This window comes from Pseudorasbora parva, chromosome 1 (assembly GCF_024679245.1).
Source record: "Pseudorasbora parva isolate DD20220531a chromosome 1, ASM2467924v1, whole genome shotgun sequence".
NCBI lineage: Eukaryota > Metazoa > Chordata > Actinopteri > Cypriniformes > Gobionidae > Pseudorasbora > Pseudorasbora parva.
In genome coordinates this window covers 46,179,632-46,199,221 of record NC_090172.1, presented here as the reverse complement: position 1 = coordinate 46,199,221, position 19,590 = coordinate 46,179,632, and the positions used below count along the sequence as shown (strand labels likewise).

The 19,590-nt window shown below is 37.0% G+C and overlaps 1 protein-coding gene across 3 annotated transcripts; it reads left to right on the top strand.

The window, feature by feature from the left end:
- The first annotated feature begins 2,499 nt into the window (after positions 1 to 2,499).
- Positions 2,500 to 19,505, top strand: caprin1a (cell cycle associated protein 1a). Of its 3 annotated transcripts, none has more exons than XM_067442937.1 (19): positions 2,500 to 2,656; positions 3,345 to 3,476; positions 4,683 to 4,745; positions 4,853 to 4,939; positions 5,150 to 5,388; positions 5,462 to 5,544; positions 6,354 to 6,506; positions 6,595 to 6,644; positions 6,729 to 6,812; positions 6,918 to 7,097; positions 7,175 to 7,265; positions 8,470 to 8,522; positions 8,600 to 8,710; positions 8,795 to 8,923; positions 11,654 to 11,807; positions 11,927 to 12,127; positions 12,221 to 12,327; positions 17,034 to 17,094; positions 18,921 to 19,492. In XM_067442937.1, exons 2-19 carry the CDS (start codon positions 3,345 to 3,347, stop codon positions 18,983 to 18,985), a joined length of 2,043 nt encoding a protein of 680 aa, XP_067299038.1. In that variant the 5' UTR covers positions 2,500 to 2,656; the 3' UTR covers positions 18,986 to 19,492. The 3 variants fall into 3 exon arrangements, with proteins under 3 accessions (XP_067299038.1, XP_067299037.1, XP_067299039.1); XM_067442936.1 differs by having other exon boundaries at positions 11,924 to 12,127; positions 18,921 to 19,491; XM_067442938.1 differs by lacking the exon at positions 8,795 to 8,923 and having other exon boundaries at positions 11,924 to 12,127; positions 18,921 to 19,505.
- The last annotated feature ends 85 nt before the right edge of the window (positions 19,506 to 19,590 follow it).

Here is a 19,590-nt window from a genome sequence, read left to right as displayed (position 1 = left end):
GGTGGCTACATCACTCTCAGTTGTCATTTTTCTACAGGCTCAAAAAAAAGTCTCCTTTCCTGTCAGTGCAAATAAATTCCTTAGCCCTCAGACGAAAGGGTTTTCTTACCACTCCACTTTGCGGCGAGACTATAGCACACTAAATGGTGGGGCAACTTAAGCCTGTGGCCATCAGACATACCAAATATAGGAAAGAGAGTATCCCTGCAAATAAAGCAAGACATGATTTTCATAGAAGATTTCTAATATTTCAAGCCGCTGAACTATATCATCTCTGAACACTGATATCTTAATAATACATGTTTTGTGTTATCTTGAGATTGCTTTGGTGGAAAATTGAAAGAGTACACCCTGTTTCACTTACACTCCAAATTGGTTATATGTCATTGTTGTAGCTACTAGCTTGTAGCCATCATTGAGAAATATTTACTAGATGAGCTCTTGCCCGGAGTGCACATCTCTTTAAAGCTCAAGTCTGGCCTCTAGTGGAGGAATTCATATTGCAGGTTGTATGCAGCAATACATAACTTTTAAATTGGTTTTATTTTATACTAATGAGCTGGATGAACTATTCTGAATTATGTCAATCCACAATCTGACTTTTGATGCAGCCTGGAATCATAAATCACACCATCATTCATTTGACCAGAGCAGAAGAGAGCTAGAAGAGAGCCTAAGGCCCCGTTCACACTGCAGGCAAAAGTGGCCCAAATCTTTTTTTTGGGGTCAAGTGACCAGGTCAAATTTCTTCAGAAGTAGTGTGAACACTCAAATCTAGACCAGATCTGATTTTTTCAAATCAGATTTAGACCACATACATATGTGGTCCTGAATCAGACCCAGATCAGATTTTTTTCAAATGCAGCTGCAGTGTGAACAACCAAGGCGGATTTGATGCGACACAATTGTCACAATTATGTGCTGGGCGAGATCGCCCTGGACACAACAGACACAGACCGTAACATTAAAAACTTGACTAGATATGGAGAACAGCGATGGTAGCGAGTAAATGGAGGGAGAGTGAGGTGTTAGACCTATTTAGTATATGGGGAGATACTTCAACTCAAGCTAAACTAGAAAGATCCTACCGTAACCGCTCCATTTTTGAAAAAATAGCACACGAAATGGAAGAATGGGGACACAGAAGAACGTGGCTTCAGTGCCAAAGGAAGGTGACAAAAGATCAAAATAACCAATTTTGCTCTCTTTCTTTTCGTTCTTCTCCTCTTCAGCACTTGCTCATTAATGTTATGGCTTCCATTACACAAACATTTTTTTAAAAAAGCGAAAATGCTTACTTCCTCCATAACCTCCTGAGCTTTAGTGCAATATCATGCTGCGTCTGATGTCATTGATATTGTTCTTTTGCACATGCGGGTTAGTTTGAAACCTCAAACAGTTCACACTGGAATCAGATATAGGCCACATTTTAAAAGGTAATGTGAACAGCCAAACAAAAAATCAGATCTGAGCAAAAAAATCAGAATTGAGCATTAAGACTTGCGGTCTGAATGGGGCCTAAGTTTTTCTCCGTTTCTGTCACCCAGTGGAGTTTGGGTTCCTAGAAACTGTTGATTTTGGTTTATTTAGATGGGGACTAAATATTCATATTGATTAACCAACACTAGATGAGAAGTAAATTTGAACTTGAGCTGGATAAAACTGCTTTAGCTGAATTGAACTCATTTCACGCTATATCACGCTATTTTCTTATGGAATGCTACTCGACACTTGAATTTCCCCTGTTGGGGATGAATAAAGTATCTATCTATCTATCTATCTATCTATCTATCTATCTATCTATCTATCTATCTATCTATCTATCTATCTATCTATCTATCTATCTATCTATCTATCTATCTATCTATCTATCTATCTATCTATCTATCTATCTATCTATCTATCTATCTATCTATCTATCTATCTAAACTTTAAACAGTTACTGAACTAAACTGAAAAAAAAGAACTGACTTAAGTTGAAAATTACAATATCGTCTTTCTTTTTTAGAGCTGTTTATCAACATAATTTGATTCTGCTTGCACCATCTTCCTATTTATCACTAAAGCTGCTCTAAACCATTTATTATTTCATAAAGCGTTGTATAAATGGTGACGACTTACAATTTGTATTTTCTAATATGATAGATAGATAGATAGATAGATAGATAGATAGATAGATAGATAGATAGATAGATAGATAGACAGACAGACAGACAGACAGACAGACAGACAGATAGATAGACAGATAGATAGATAGATAGATAGATAGATAGATAGATAGATAGATAGATAGATAGATAGATAGATAGATAGATAGATAGATAGATAGATAGATAGATAGATAGATAGATAGATAGATAGATAGATAGATAGATAGATAGATAGATAGATAGATAGATAGATAGAATTTTAAAAAAAGAATGCTTGTTTATAAATCAGGGATTGTTTCTAAATGATTCCTTCTTTTGGCTATGAGTTCAGGCACAGACAGAGACACCTATACGGGTCCTTCAGCGCTTCTGCATTGTTAAGACGAAACTCGCGGAGCTGCTGGAGTTGCCGGGGAGCGTCTGTTGTACTTATAGAAAATAACATCTAAAACACTTTGATCCAACTGCGCTATACACATATATCTTTCAAACCATTGAAAGTAAAGGTAAGACGCCACGATTATAAGAATTACCCATGTTCTGCATCCACGAAAGCGATGACCAGCTCAAGCTAGCGGCTAACGCTCACAATCCGCTAAGTCAGAGAATCTAATAGCACGCGATTAAAGTTTAATTCTCCAACAGCACTTTTGTGTGTATATGTTTACATCTGTGTGTTATATGACGTCTGATTGCTCAGTCATTCTGTTGCGTGTTAATACGTGTAACGTAGCTAATAGAGCTGAAGGTGTGTGCGGTTAGTCTGACCATCCGGCCAAAAAGAAAGATTGAGTCTTTTAGACCTAAAAGCGTTTTAGGATCACGCCGAATAATTATATAAGTGCTGCAAAACAAATTATGCTCTCCTTCTGCGTTGTCTTGGATAAGTGGGGGTTTGTTTATATAAGAATTGATGGATTTGGAAAATTGGGGGTTCATCCCAGACAAGTGGGGGGTTCGGTGTCTTCAACTGGGATAGCGGATAGACCTTTGTTTGCTTTCTTGACCAAAAATGACCAGGCTTATATTTTAAGTTTTAAATGAGCAGAATCTTGTTTCATTTAGACCGGTGTAATTATATCATTGAATATGTTTAGATCAAATTTTATTACATTACATGCGCTTTAAAAAAAAATGAAGTTAATTCTTTGGCATCTGATAAATTACATAACATAGTCGACTTTATCTTTACAGATGCCATCAGTGACCACTGGCGACAATGCTGTTCACTCCTCCAGTCCGGATTTGGGCTCTGCACCATCTGAAGCCCTCAAGCAAGTTCTTGGTGTAATTGACAAGAAGGTTCGCAACATGGAAAAGAAAAAGGTAACTTGATATCAAGCTCAACCCTTTTTGTTTATTTAATACACAATCATCATATTACTGTGCACAATTTATCAGTGCATGTAATTCCAAAGGAAAGTTTGTTTTTTTTAACTTTGTAATATTTCATCAAAAATGACAATACTTAACACTGTTATATAATGCAGACATTAAATGCAATTTAATGTTTTGACAATATAAGCAAATATTGATGTGTATATAATGGTTGACTTTCAGCATCCATGTATGTTCATTTGTAGTATGGAATAGTCATATTTTATAATCAAATCAGATTGAAATGGGTAAAATCAAGTCCTCTACTGTCCATTTTTCTCTCGTTGAATATCCTTTTTTTCTTTCTTTTTTTCTTAATATGAATCTTACATGTTATAACCCCAGTTCTAGGGTTCAGGGGTCAAACATAAAGGTAAATAATACAACGGGAGCCTTTTGCACAAATCTAGGATAAGGGATTAAGCCGGGATATCTTGATGATCTTGTCATCTGTATGCAAAATTTAGTGTACCGTTGTCGTGTAAACTTACCCTGAAGGCACACTCACACCAAGAAAGATAACGAAAGATAACTGTATATTAGCAGATAAATTGAGCCAGGATCACCAAGATATCGCCAAAATAATGAACAAAAGTCAACTACCTTAACCCAGAAACTAAACGTCCTATCAGAAGCAAAAGAAAATACAAGACCTTCCCTGACTTCCTAACTATACAAAAACAGGAGAAAAAGTATGTCAAAAATAAATGACACCTAGCCCCTACAGCGTTCATAATTCAAAGGCAATTTGTTTTCAGGTTACGTAAGTGGCCAAACACACCACTAAGAGAAATGACAATGAGGGAGAGAAAAGAAAACATAATCACAGAATACATTACATATCTCTAACTGCATTATTGACTATCATATTTTTTCGTTTTGGACTTTAAGACAGCATTGGGTGTCTGAAATTTCAGTCTAATAAAGTTTAATGAATGCAAATAAAAATTGTACATTACTGATGTGTCTTAATTTGCTATGAACTTCAACCAATAATATAATGGGAGAACTGCTATGTGTGGTATTAATGGTATAAAATATGGTACCGACGTTACAAAAAGATACTCGTATCTGATCGGTTTTATGGAATTTGCATTTTAATCTGCATGTGCCCTTCCACTTCTCGTCATTAATATGAGCAAACTCTCTCTTAAGAGCAAGCTGGATGATTACCAGACAAGGAAGAACAAAGGAGAACGCCTCAACCAGGATCAGCTGGTATGTGGCCTATATGCAACGCTGTTTTTTTTTTTTGTTGCTCCGATATACCAGCAGTTGTTGTTTTATGTATTAAATGCATATGCTGCTTTGTTTTATATGTGTAGGAGGCTTTATCTAAAGCGCCGGAGGTGGCTCACAACTTGGACTTTGCCCGTGAGTTGCAGAAGAATTTCCTGGCTTTAAATGTGGAGGTAAGTGTGTTTTTGATTGAAGTTTTTCTCAGTGGCATCTCAGCATCTACGTTCACTGTAACTCCCACCATCTAGCTGATGCGATGCAATATTTGTCCTCGCAAAGCAAAAATTCTGCAGGGCACGACAAAATCACGTCTCTTGACCTTGGCGCAGAGTTTCAGTTTGTTTCAACCAGTTGATGTTAATTTTTCATTTGTTCTTTTGCAGATCCAGAAAACGGTGAAAAAGGCGACACGACGGGAGCAGTTGAAGAGGGAGGACGCAGAGCGCAAGAGACTGAAGGCAGTGCTGGAGGTGCAGTATCTGCTGGAGCAGCTGGGGGAGGAGAGCGTGAGGCAGGACCTGACTCAGTCCAGTGGGGACGCCCCCTTGCTAACAGAGTCAGAGCTCACGGGCCTGGACGAGTTCTACAAGCTGATTGGGCCTGAGCGGGACTCTAGCGTAAGGTGAGGATTCATTCGCGTTAGTGAATTCAGCATGTTGGGATGTATTTATTAACAAAAAGGCTTTTGATTCCAGGTTGGCCGAGCAGTTTGAGGAAGCATCCGTGCATTTGTGGGAGCTTTTGGAAGGAAGGGATAAAGCTGTGGCTGGAACCACATGTAAGTAACTCTTTCTGATGGTGTTTGCCATATGTGTATCATTCTGGGAGTTGTATATGATATTTTAAGTGTCATTATTTATTATGGAATAACATTTATATTAAACAACAAAGCTCTGTTGGAAATGTGTATCTTTACGAAAACTTTTAATAAGACTGTCATGAACATCTAGTTAGTAAAGGGTGGTGTGCAATTTAGGATTGTGGGACTTGCATCACGTTATCAATCCTCACTTAAACTGTAAACAGGATGAGCGAGTCTGAGTTTCATAAATGTTTTAAAAATATCTATTTCCTAAGAGTCATATTTTTCACTGCTTGTCGTCGTTTGATTCAAAATTGCATTTGTAGTTGTCAGAATGGTCTTGAGCCATGTCAACTGTATAATCAAACTAATATTTGCTCTCCAGCGAGTCTGAATACCAATGGGGCCATCCCTTGCTTGGCCTCCCTGTGAATGGTGGCACTTGCCATGGCTTTTGAAAGCTTTGCTCTGTCTCGGGCCCATGAGGGTCAGCAGTGCTTCGTGCTGACTTGTGACCCACGTCAGCAGCTGGGCAGGCAGCCAGTGGTGTGCACAAAGCCTCTCTGCTGGAGGTTTCAATGATGGACAGGGCCTGCCTGCATGCATATTCCTACACAGAGGGTGGGAATCACGATAGTATCAGATTTTGCAAACTCAGCTTATAAGACATTGCTATTTTTGTTTGCTAATATTCCTTCTGAAACCTTCAATGAAGAAAGATGCTTTTTGAGTCCAAATGATTAAAGACTAAACCTTGACCATTGCATTTGATGTGTCTTTAACAGACAAAGCCCTTAAGGAAACCTTGGACAAGATGCTGCTAAGTGGGTACTTTGACCGTGCACCAACACATCAGAATGGCGTGTGTGAAGAGGAGACGGGGGCCGCAGCAGCAGCGGCGGAGTCATCCGAGAGCGAGGACCGCCCCGCTGAGCCAGGTAAAAACAAAAGTCATCAAATTTCAGAGCAAAGAAATGCTTCCTCGCACAGCTGGCGGCTCATGTTGATGTTCTTGTTTTTACACAGAGGGTTCTGCTCAAGAATACACAGAAACTATTGAGGTTGAATCAACAGAGGTGCGAATTGATATTACCGTGCTTTATGTATTTGCTTGGAGTAAATCCTGATTTTATGGAAACATTTCCCCTTTTTCCTAATAGTTTGTAAACAGACAGTTCGTTCCAGAAACCACCTACTGCAGCAGTGAAAAAGAACAAGGAACAGAGTGGAACACAAGTTCTCCGGTATGTTGCACTTCATTTGTCAAAGAAAGCACCAGAGTTATTAGCCAATTTTGGCCAAATGGTATTTTTTTCCTTTCTTTACACCATGTGACCATTGTTTTTCAGGCGGTTAGTGCCCTTCAGCAACCTCAGCAGCCACCTGCAGCCATGAGCCCAGCTCTGGTCAGCTCAGAACCACATGCGCTGAACACCGTCCTCCCTCCCCCTGCAACAGATCCTGTGGTCCGAAAGCAAGCAGTCCAAGATCTCATGGCTCAAATGCAGGGTACCTTCAACTTTATGCAGGTAAACTGCAGGATGTTTTATTCATCACGCTTCAAATGTAGCGGTGGCCTTTTCTAACTTATGTGTAACTCGGACAGGACTCCATGCTAGAGTTCGAGGGACCGCCTTTAGATCCTGCAATTGTGTCGGCACAGCCCATGAAACCTGCTCAGATGGTCTGTCCACCAGGTTGGTACACAAACTTTAAAGTAATAGTGGGCTCTAAAAGCAAAAACTAGTTGAACTCACATGGGAGTCCCCCCCTCCATAGATTTCAAATAAAAAATGGCAACGTTCAATGCATCATGTCAGGTTGGGCAACATTGACCTCATCTGATGCCATTGATTTTTGTTTTTAACCAAATGATTTTGATGTTCAGTGTGTCGTCATATTTGATTTTAGAGCTATGGCTTAGTCCAAAGATTCATTGCACCTGTTATAATATTTAATTACTATTGTACTATTGTTAAATAATATTGTTTTTAATACAAAATTGAGTATTTTTTGCAATATATTCCTAAATTGTATTCATTTTATGGGGTTGTCTTTATTAGATAATAGTAATCTGTATAGTCTAGTATAGTAATCTGATTACATAACTCAAGTTACTTGCAATGAGTTACCCCAACACTGTGTGTGTGTGTGTGTGTGTGTGTGTGTGTTTTTTTATATATATATATATATATATATATATATATATATATATATATATATATATATATATATATATATATATATATATATATATATATATATATATATATATATATATATAAAAATATCCAGTGTTGGGGATAACTCATTACAAGTAACTTGAGTTACGTAATCAGATTACTTTTTCGGGTAACTAGTAAAGCAATGCATTACTTTTAAAATTCCCCCAAAAAATATCTGAGTTCCTTTTTAAAATAAGTAGCGCAAGTTACTTTTTCCCATTTATTGACTGACCGCTCTCTTGTCCCCATGTTGAGATAAATCGTATGTGTGGAGTTGTTGTGTGTAAACATGATGGTTATTGTAGTTCTAGGCTAAATGTGTCCCACCTACCTCCCCTTATTATTTTTTAATTTTGATTAAGTAACGAATGTGGTTTAAAATGTAGCAGAGTACAATACTTTAATCAAAACGTACTTAAGTAAAAGTAAAATGACATATTTTTAATACTACATACAAAAGTAGAAGTCCACAGAAAAACTACTCAATTACAGTAACGTGAGTAAATGTAATTTGTTACTTTCCACCTCTGAATTTTAGTACTTTAACCTTGCACAAAGGGGAAAGCTATCTAATAATAACAGGTCTCATTTTGTGGTGATCTTTTTTTTTTTAATGACTATTTCATGCCACTAATATCCTAAAATGTTACTCCTTCAATGTTTTCCGTTGATACAGAATCCAGACTCCCCCAACACAATGCTCTTTCTGTGCAGCCTGAACACACGCAAGTAAGTTCAATTACCATAAACATGCTTTCAAACATGCATTCAGGCATTCCTGAAAACCTTTTCGTTTTGATTTCCAGGTCCCGATGGTCTCGGCTCCAAAAGAATCTTACTCCTCCACACCTCCTCTCTATCAGCCCCCTCATAACTCCGAGCCTCGACCGCAGACCGACTCCATTGACCCCCTGCAGGTAACGTCGTACACCACAGTCTTTGCAGATGCTGTGTGTACACTATGGCTTAGATATGTGAGTGACGTAGGATATACACCCTAGGTCTCCATGCCCCTGTCGTCTGAGCAGCCCCCCACCCCTTCCTCTCAGCCCCAGGTGTTTCAGCCTGTCTCCAAACCCCTTCACAGCGGCATCAACGTTAACGCAGCTCCATTCCAGTCCATGCAAGCGGTAGGCCTCAACCTGTCTACCCCACCCTATCCAAATTCACCCCCTCAGAGTTTGTCTCTCCATTTTGCTTCTGTTCTGTTTTTCATGCTAGTAAGGAGCCGTTCACACAGAACACATTTTTGCATTACATTGCGCTGCTTTTCCATTGTCTTTCTATGTAAACAAGTGCTTTACGATATGTTCGACCATTGTGATCATGTCTCGCATCTTGAGTTAAAAGTTTAACTTAACTCGTATTTTAAAAGGAAAAATGTATTCTGTGTGAATGACCCTTGACAGGCTTGTTTTGTTTAAAAAGATAGATTTCTATGAATTTTTGTATTTGAGTGTATCATGTTCAAACCTGTTGTCCACCATTTGTGGAGGAGCCATTACTTTCATGACTATAACATGACTATTTCATGACTAATGACTATAAGTTAACAATTTATACAGGGTTTTTCCTACATTCAAAATTTTTTGGCGGGCGCCAAAGCAAAACATTTTTTTATACTACCAAAGCCTTATTTGATGAGTTATTGTGATTTATAAATTGATGTAGATTAGCCTACTAATGCGCGTGACTCTCCTCTCCTTGTTCTGACACTCAGTTAACGTGCGCCCTCGTTAACTGAGTGAAGGAGAACGAGCAGAAAGCCGCGCGCTCTCTCTGTCTTCAAAACCATCACCGTTCTCTCTCTTTCTCACTCACGCATATCAAAATCAACAGAACTGAAAAAATGGTAAAAGGTCTGAAGACTGAATCCGTGCGCGTTCGCACAATATTATCTCTGAATTACTGCTGGATGTGAATTGTGCTTAAAAATCGCTCCTCTTTTAAAAGACGTTTTGCACACGCAGCTGACATGAACCATTCTTTCAAAATAAACAGGAAAATATCCTTATGAAGTGTTTTCTGTGATCAATCTTTTGCGTTGTTTTAAGAGTCTGGGTTCACACATAACGTGCTTTTGTCCGATTCGCGAACTAATGACTCATTTGAACCGATTCATTTTAATGATCTGAACTCAACACTGAACTCATGAATCGGTGTGTAATAATTTACTCACAACACCTCTGAAATGAGAATTAAGTGTGCTTACCCCATTAAACAAGAGGGGTTAGTAAGAATTAGTCTTAATAATCCACAGTATTTTCATGTATTTATTTTGAGTATTTATATTGATAATGTGTAGTAAATTAGCTACCACACAAAAAAAAATAGTTTAGACTGGAATAAGGTGAAAGGAGAACAACGCAAGTTAAATTGTTTATGTCAGAGAATTAGACTATTTGTTATTACATTTTTAATGCTGCTTTTTAATAATTATTGCCAAAATAATGAATCAGTAAACCATGCAAACTGTGTAAAAATGAGGAACTAAAGAAACAAACATCAAGACATCATACATAATGAGATGTCAAAATTAGATGAGCAACAAAAAGCAAAAAAAAATGTTTTGCATTTATTTTACATTTATTGTCAGTATTGGGCTCACAGATCATGCGGGTAGGAACTTTTACTGTTGGGGTGTGTGTGGATGACTATGACTGGTCAGCCACCACCGAAGACCATTTCTGACCCAGGAAAAACCCTGTTTATATTCAAGAAATCTTTTCTTAAATATGCGTTTTGTAAAGTCAGGGTTTTTTCTACATACGTTTTTTTTTTTTTGCTGCCGCCAAAATTTTTTGTCCCGCCAAAGCCTTATTTGATGAGTTATTGTGATTTTGAGTGATGTAGAATAGATGACTGCTGCGCATGTGATGTGACCCATTTGGATTTTGGACAATTATATACTTGAATTATCGCTGAATTGAACCGAATAATTTTAACCACTGATCTGTCCAACACTGAACTCACAAATCAGTTAAATCATTTACTCAGTACACCTCTGAAATGAGAACACAGTGTGCATACCCAATTTAGCAAGAGTGTATAGTAAGAATACGTTTTAATTATCCACAGTATTTCAGCTTATTTATATTGACAAAATTAGCCTAAAATAATTTAGTTTAGATTGGAGTGAGGTGAAAACAGAACAAAGTTGTTGTTAGCTAGCTGGTCATTTTATTAAAATGTATAAGGCAGAACATTGGGCTATTTGTAAAAAAAAATACTATAATGCTACTTTGTCTGTAAATAGTGTTAAAAAAAGGAACAAAAGAAACAAACATCAAGATCAGATCCTACTTAATATGAGAAATCAATATACGATGAGCAAATATTACAAACTGTTTCTCTGCATTTATTTTAAATTTATTGTCAGTATTGTGCTCAGATCACGTGGTAGGGTACTTTTTACTGTGTTGTGTGTGTGTGTGTGTGTGTGTGTGTGTGTGTGTGTGGGTGGATGGGTGTGGGTGTGTGGATGACCATGTCTGTCAGCCACCACTGAAGACTATTCTTGCGTCTCAATCAGCTCCCTAGTTCACTAGTCAGGGCACTGATCAGGACATAAGTCAATGGGCTGACTCCCTGATCAGTGCCCTGACTACTGAACTAGGGAGCTGATTGAGACGCACCTCATGTTTGACCCAGGAAAAACCCTGAAAGTGTCAACATATGTATGTTTTTGTGTAGGTAAATTATTTATTAAGTTTGTTTTTCTCTATCTCCTTTTAAATGTTTAATAAGTGATACCTTCTTTTTACTGGTTTTACTCTGCTCAAGCCATGAAACTTGCCTTATGGTCCAAATAAATAGATGCCAATGCTTTGGATATGCCAACATGTATTCTTCACCATTAGGTGTTCAATATGAATGCTCCAGTTCCCCCAACCAGTGAGATGGACTCTCAGAAGATTTCTAGCCAATATCAGAGCAGTTATGGTCAAGGCTACAGCACACAAACCAACCTTCCAGCTGAACAGCAGGAAATGCCCCAAGAAGCCTTGCAGTCAGGTAAGAGATTTGTGGCTAAAGTTGTGCCATTTTACAGTTTCAATAGTGTATATACACTATATACTTATGTAACACTTTTTAAAAATTATTTTTTATTTTATTTTATTTTTTCTTAGTAGTTGGCCCTTTCCATTCTCAAGACCAAGGTATTCCGTCTGCAGCGGGACCCCAACCAGCACCTCAGCAGCCCTCAGGACAGGGTACAGGGTTTGGGCGGCCAGGTCAGTCATTTTACAGCAACAGAGCAATGCCACGAGCTGGACCCAGAAATCCTAGAGGGGCTTTGAACGGCTACCGTGGACCATCAAATGGATTTAGAGGTGAGACAAAACTGCTTTAATCTGTGCCAAGATATTCTAGTCTGAACTCCAGTACAAAAACATACAATCACCTTTTTTACTCTATATATTTAGGTGGATATGATGGGTATCGTGCTCCATTCCCCAACACTCCTAACACGGGATATGGGCAAACTCAATTCAGCACTCCGCGAGATTACTCCAACAACACTTACCAACGGGTAACTTCAAGAAAATGAATACCATGGAATAGGGATGGGTGATATGGACTTAAAAATATATCAATGTTTTCTGGTATTTATTGCAATGACGATTTCAATTTAGTACCATTCCCCATGTTTTTGGCTACAAGTGAGAGCCACATGCATTCTTGAGAGCCATAGAAAAACAAACATTGATCTAAAGTAAAATGTACCCATCATCAAATATGCTCCTATAATTTTTTATAGGAGCAATAATAATTTCAATAATAATTTTTCTTTAAAGGTGCACGTAATAGTGGACCTGAAAAAAAACATTGCACAATACAAAACAATAATAATTAAAATCAATGTCAAGTTTGAAATATAAACACAGATTCAGATTTTTGATCCATTGATCCAAGGCACTGAGCTGTTTAATGTATGTTGCTTAATCCAAGATTATAATGTAATACTCTTGCTGCACTACTTTTTTTGTTGTTAATCGAACAACAAACGACCAAAAAAAATAACTTGTAGCTTTCATAAGAATTAATTTCCACAATCCAGTCATAAAAACGGACATAGGTCAGTACACTTAAATCAAGTTGCGATATACTAGTGTCTGAATATTAAGCCGCAAAAAGACTTAAAAATATGAATCGTGCATGTTTCTGTGTGAATGAATGACGTAGACTCACGTTTCATTCACCTGAAATTTGTTTGTGTTTTTCAGCCTCTGCTGCCTCAATATATGAGGACATGAATGCATGTCCAGCCACTTAATTTTACCATTTAATTTGACAAAATCTATAAACACAACACACGCACAAAAAGGTATTCACGCGCACTCGCCAAAATACATTTTTTTAAGTAAATGTGACTTCGAAAATATATTGATGTTGTACAGTCAAATTTAGCTATGTCTCAATGCAATAATAAATCTAATTTATACAGTGAAGAATATGCAGTTATTTAACATTTGTTTACTTTATTTCTATGCCTGGAAACTGTTAAACCTACTTAAAAAACACTGTTTATGTATTGTGCTGAATGTTAAAGGGGTGGTTGCATGCCGTTCAAAGGACAGTAGAGAAAGCGGTGTGGAATAAAGGTAAAATATAAGAAAAATACGGTGTTTAAAAAATAAATAATTTTAAGACATGTTATACTGCACCTCCTAAACACAACCAAGTCCAGAAAAAAACAACGGAACCACCCCTTTAAATGGATTCAGTCTATGTTCTTTATAAATTTTGATAATGCAGCAATAAAAAAGCTAGTAGGCTATGAGTAAATGTTTTTTATTTGATTTATTTTTTTAACTTTGCTGATTTCAAACATGATAAACAATCCATTTTAATTCCAAAATTTCAAATATCGGAATCGGCCAATAATTGTTTGTTAAAATCAGAATCAGCCCCAAAAATCCTATCAGTGCATCCCTAGTATTTATATTCTCATGGTGCAAACAGTGGCAAAAATTGTGCAAACAACAAAAGTAAAAATCCCAAGTTAACCATGTCTTCAGATTACAATTTTTTTGTTGCAAATAATGATTTAATGATATAACTTAAGCAGTTTGAACTAAAACATGAGTAATCATGCTAGAATGCATGTCATTTTAACTGAATTTAGGACTTCAAGACGTTGGTCATTCAGTGTTTCTGAAAAAAAAAAAAAAAAAAAAAAAAAAAATATATATATATATATATATATATATATAAAAATATTAATCATGTTGTCAGTGTTCGCTCAAACTGATTTGCTGAAATCAAAACGGGTACAGTAGTAGGAGCCGTCAGCCAATGAGATTACCGTTTGTGCATTAGTTTCTGGTTGTTCATAAAAGTTGAGCAATTCCAAATGAATGGCATTATTTTTACAGGAAAATGCAACAAAGAACATCGTTTACATGTAGCATGTCAATTCTGTGTGGTAAAGCCGCTGAGAGAGAGAGAGAGAGAATAGTAAGTCTGTAAGTAGGTAATAGTAAGTAAAGTAACGTTTTCCTAACCTTAAACTATACTTAGGAAAATGACAGTTAAGGGGCTTTATGCAACACTTAATGGTTTTTAAGGGCTTACTTAAGTGAAAAATAGACACTTGAGGGTAATTCTAAGGGTTTATGATGTTTCAGTTTAAGAAACCCTTAAGTGACACTTAAGGGTTATTTTCTGCAACACCCTTAAAGGTGGGGTAAGTCTTATTTCAGAATCGTTTTAGAAAAAGGACACGAGCCGAGTGGAATAACAAACTTGTAGCCAATCAGCAGGTAAGGGGCGTGTCTACTATTGATGTTGAGAAGAGCGCTCACTCTCGCTCTGTGCACGTCATTATTCAAAACACACGAGTCACACATGACGGACATTAGCCGAGACCTAGCCTAATATATGCTGCTTGACTATGCTCGTGTGTCATGTTCGCTTGTTAGTCCATTTGCGATCGTATTGTGGCTCACTTCAGCGACGATAAAGACCCGTTCATTTCCACACCACACCGTATGGAGCATCTAAATCTCATAACTTTGTGCTTCAAGCATCAGCTCACGCGATGTCTCCGACAAGTAAGATACTATACTCCTAATATGTTTGCTTACTCTTTTCATGATCTATATAACCCTTATCCAGTCATAATTGTAATATGTCGTTAGCTGGACTGTCGTGCTTGTGTTCTATAGAGTTGTTCATGAGAACAGTTTGATCGCTATCTCTAATCTTGTCATAATTGTAATATGTCGTCAGTTGGACTGTCGGCTCGTGCTATAGAGTTGTTCATGAGAACAGTTTGTGATTTTGTGATCGCTCTGACTCTAATCTTGTCATAATTGTAATATGTCATTAGCTGGACTGTGTGCTTGTGTACTATCGAGTTGTTCACAAGAACGGTTTGTGTTTTTGTGATAGAATGGATGACTTTTTCATTGAATATTCGACCTGGATTAGTTACACAGAGATTCTGCCATAGCCGTTGATGCCTCTGCTCTGGGTTTACGTATGTGTGGGGCGGCGCTATCAAAATAGGGGCGAGACCCTTTTGGGGGTAGGGGCGTGTTTGTTTTGGTGATTTAAAATACCAACAACGGTTACCAGATAGCACTTACCCCACCTTTAAGTTTAAGGGAAACCTAAGTGTGATTTTAAGGGAAAATTTCACTTAAGGTGTTTTATGCAACCGGGCACAGAATTCTAGCTGATAGACAGGTGTTCAAATACTTATTTGCAGCTGTAACATACAAATAAATAGTTTTAAAATCATATTTTGTGATTTCTGGATTAAAAAAAAAAAAAGATTCTCACAGTAGACATGCACCTACGATGACAATTTCAGACCCCTCCATAATTTCCAAGTGGGAGAACTTGCAAAATAGCAGGGTGTTCAAATACTTATTTTCTCACTGTATATGATTGCGATTATTCTGGTTAAAATTGCGATTTAAAATGTGATTATTATTATTATTATTATTATTTTACACAAATGAAAAGTGTGGGTGTGTGTGTGTATAACATTGTGTTTATATTAATATGACTAATAATAATAATTATGATTATTATAACTGCTAAACAATATTTAAAAAAATAAGAAATATTACCATTACAATAACATTTTCATAATTACAAATTAAAAATAAAATACGTCAGAATAAATATAACAATGTAATAATACTAATACTAATACTCATTATTATTTTTATTGTTATTATTATTTTAGTATTATTTTACAGAAAACTTATTTTACAAAAAAAAAACTGCTGGGTTACCTATTAATATGCAGACAGCTTATGACTTAAACATTAGAAAGGTCTAAGCCTAAGGAGTTATTGTAAAAAACTAAACAAAAAAAAAACCCATACATTTTCCACATTAGAGAAGTAATTTAAAGATGTTCGTTTTCAAGAAATCCCTTATATGTTAAATAAACAGAAGATAGAAACGCTTTGATTAAACATGATGACAATAAACACGACTGCAGCAAAATATGGTGTTTGGAGTTCTTCAAGCCGTTGTTGAACAGGTTTATGAACGCTTCACTAGTTTGTGAAGATGTTTGACTCGTGTTGCTTTTTTACAAACGCACATTATAAGCGACTCAAACTTGCAGTCTTTCAGACGGAGCAGCGTTTACTCCTGATCACAGAGCTGCTCTTCGCTAACACAATGGCCATTTATTTATTTAATTAAAATCGCAACTATTAAGCTTACATAATTGCACATTACCCAAATCGTGATTGCAGTTCGTTTTCGATTAATCGTGCAGGCCTAATTTTACATATGCATATGATTACATGCGATTGTTTGTTTTACTGCTCATTACTCGCGTGTGTTTTGATCAGGAGATTCAGTACTCATTCAGAAGATGCGCAATAGCACCCGACAGTGAAAACACGGAAACCCAGAAAATTCAGTTTTTGGCTAGGAAGCATTTTCTCACAAATAACGGAAAATTCTGTGTTTGGTGGGGAAAGAGTTAACGATTTCTTAAAAATATTTAGTGGAATCAGAAAATATTTATTTAATTTTGTTAACATCTTTATTAAACATGGATCTCCGCAGTTTCCACCGTAGTTGTTTTCGCGTCATCAACTAGGCTTGACTGTTAGTATTTCGGGAAGACTAATTCTTATTGTGTGGAGAATATTTACAAACGATAAGATATCGCCCATCCCTATACCATGGAGATTTAAGAAGTCCTGTATGTGTTTTGCTGTGAATGATTATGTATTGAAGTTCTGTGTGGTTCCTTTGCAGGATGGATATCAGCAAAGCTTCAAGCGAGGAGCTACCCAGGGACCTCGAGGTTGCTCTCGAGGTAATGCTCAAGCGATGCGATCCTAAAAATCTTTGAGAAGACTTGTTTCTTTTTGGCCACTTTGAACATTCAGTTATTGAGAATGTTTCCCCTAGCCCATATTTTTACTCCTATCAGTGGTTTTGTTATTTTTTTGGCTTATTGATTCAAGTAAGCCCGCTTTGATAGTTTTAATATACTAATGTGTTTTACAGAGACACAGTGGAGAGCTGAAACTGTCAGTGTTGTGATTTTTCAGCCAGTTCGTGTTTAAAAAAATAGATATTCCTGTAAACTTGAAAGATTTTCATTAATTTATTTTTTTTATAAAATAAAATGCAAAAAGTTAACTGCCACTGTCGGTCCAATCCATAGGAGTGTTTTTGATATTCTTTTGGCCTGTCCCCCTTCCCACACTTGGTTCTAGCCTGTGTATTGGGCACTGAAGGCATTAATTGTTTGTTTTTTTTCACCCCATTTCATTTGAAGTTTATTTTTCTGCTGTCCTGCCCTTTGTATGCTCATGTCACTCCTTGAGAGAATGTTTCAATAAAGATGTGTTGCATTACCTGCTTGTCTGCTGCTGCTTTCTTTTTGCTCTCCATGCTGAGAAATCCTCTCACCTGTCCTGTGACCCTTTGTCTGCTAAAGTGTTGGAGGTTGACTTTGTTGGCAGGTGATTGGTCCGCTTATCGGTCCGTTTTCTGCAACTCTGCTGTTTGCTTTCCTGCCCCTTGCGTCATTTATTATATCCTGCTTTTCAACAAGATTAAGAGTTTGAATTGGGTGTGAAGCATTGATCTAACATAATGGCTCTCAGATTGCCTCCAATCGGGGAAGTGATAAATGGTAGTGCTCCAAATCAATCCATAGCTGATGCACTGCTTTTCCTGCTTTAAGTTTTAAAAAAAAGTTTTATAAGTTCTATGTCATCCCAAACCTGTATGATTTCTTTATTCACTGAAACAGTGAATCTTCATGGTCACAATTCACTTTCATTGAATGGAAAATAACTTTTAATAAAACCCCTTTATTGTTGGCATATTGGTACATACCCTGTCAACACAAGAAAAAATATGGGTTTGGAATAGCATAAGGGTGAGTAAATGATGCAAAATGCTTATTTTGGGAAGAACTGTCCCTTTAAATGGTCATGTGTGACTGAGAATTTCTGAGAATCCTGCTGAGCACAATTATGTTGCAATGGACATGTTCTCTAACTGCTACTTAATGATTAGGTTTATAACATGTTCAGAGCCTTTTATCTTTATAATGTCATTTTGTTTTTCCTTCTCTGGAAGTCTAGTTAAAGGGATAGTTCACCAAAAAAAGAAAATTGTCTTCATTTACTCACCCTCATGTTGTTCCAAACCTGTATGAGTTTCTTTCTTCTGCTGAACACAAAATAAGGTATTTTGAAGTGAATGGTTGCTCTATCTGCTTTGTTACAAAGATTCTTCAAAATATCTTGTGTTCAGCAGATGAAAGAAACTCACACAGGTTTGGAACAACAAGTTTCCAAATTTTTGGGTGAACTATCCCTTCTTAGAACAGCAAGACTGTTGCACACTACACTACAGTCAAACTTGTCACGTGTGAGATAGTATTTGAGGTCTATAATGATTTCTGGAGCTGTTCGGATGAATCTCTTGTAGTTTATAAGATCTAGTGTGCATTTTAATACATGTATATAATGTGCATACATCATTGTGCTGCTTGGTGATTTAGGAACAGTTTTATACCATCTCAAAAGCACGGAAAGTGCTCATTGAAATTGGCACTGAAATCATTGAATGCGACTAGACTATTTAACTCTGCATTGATTTTCTGATGTATTTGGGTTTCAGGACGTGGGGGATCATATCGGTCCAGCAGAGGAATGGGTCCCATGGCTGCCCAACAGACCAGCTAAACCCAGTCCTTTAGCCATTATCAGCCCTGTTCCACCCTTTTATCCCCTCCACCCATGTGGACTATCAAACTCGAGCCGTGCCACTCCAGACCATGTAGTTAGATGACTGCATCTTAGCAAGTAAGGACACAAACAATGGTTTTGGGAAAATACAGTATCAATGAGACTATAGCACTCTTAGCACTGTAATTGCTCAGAGCTCTCAAAGCTTTCTCTCAATCATATGCTATTGCACAACCTTTACAGATTTGAGACAGAACACGTGCCTTTGATTATGGGTGTCTGGATTTTAATTGATCTTGGTGGAATAATGACTTGGTAGCTGGGAACAGCCACTAGATTTTGAATGTGAAGTACACCGTATACCAAAGGCACTTCGTTTTTGGCCAAACGAACTGTTAAGTGAATGTGAAGAATTTACTTGTACGTACTGTATTGTATCATGTTATTTTCTCTTTTTTTGGCTCAGCCAAATGGTTTACAGGTAATGCATTGTACTGTATGTGGCTGAATGACTGCTTCATTGTATTTCTTCCTATTACTGTTGATTAGAATTAATGCTAACAAATAAATGATTTTTGAAGGACAAGTTGAAGTTATTCTTC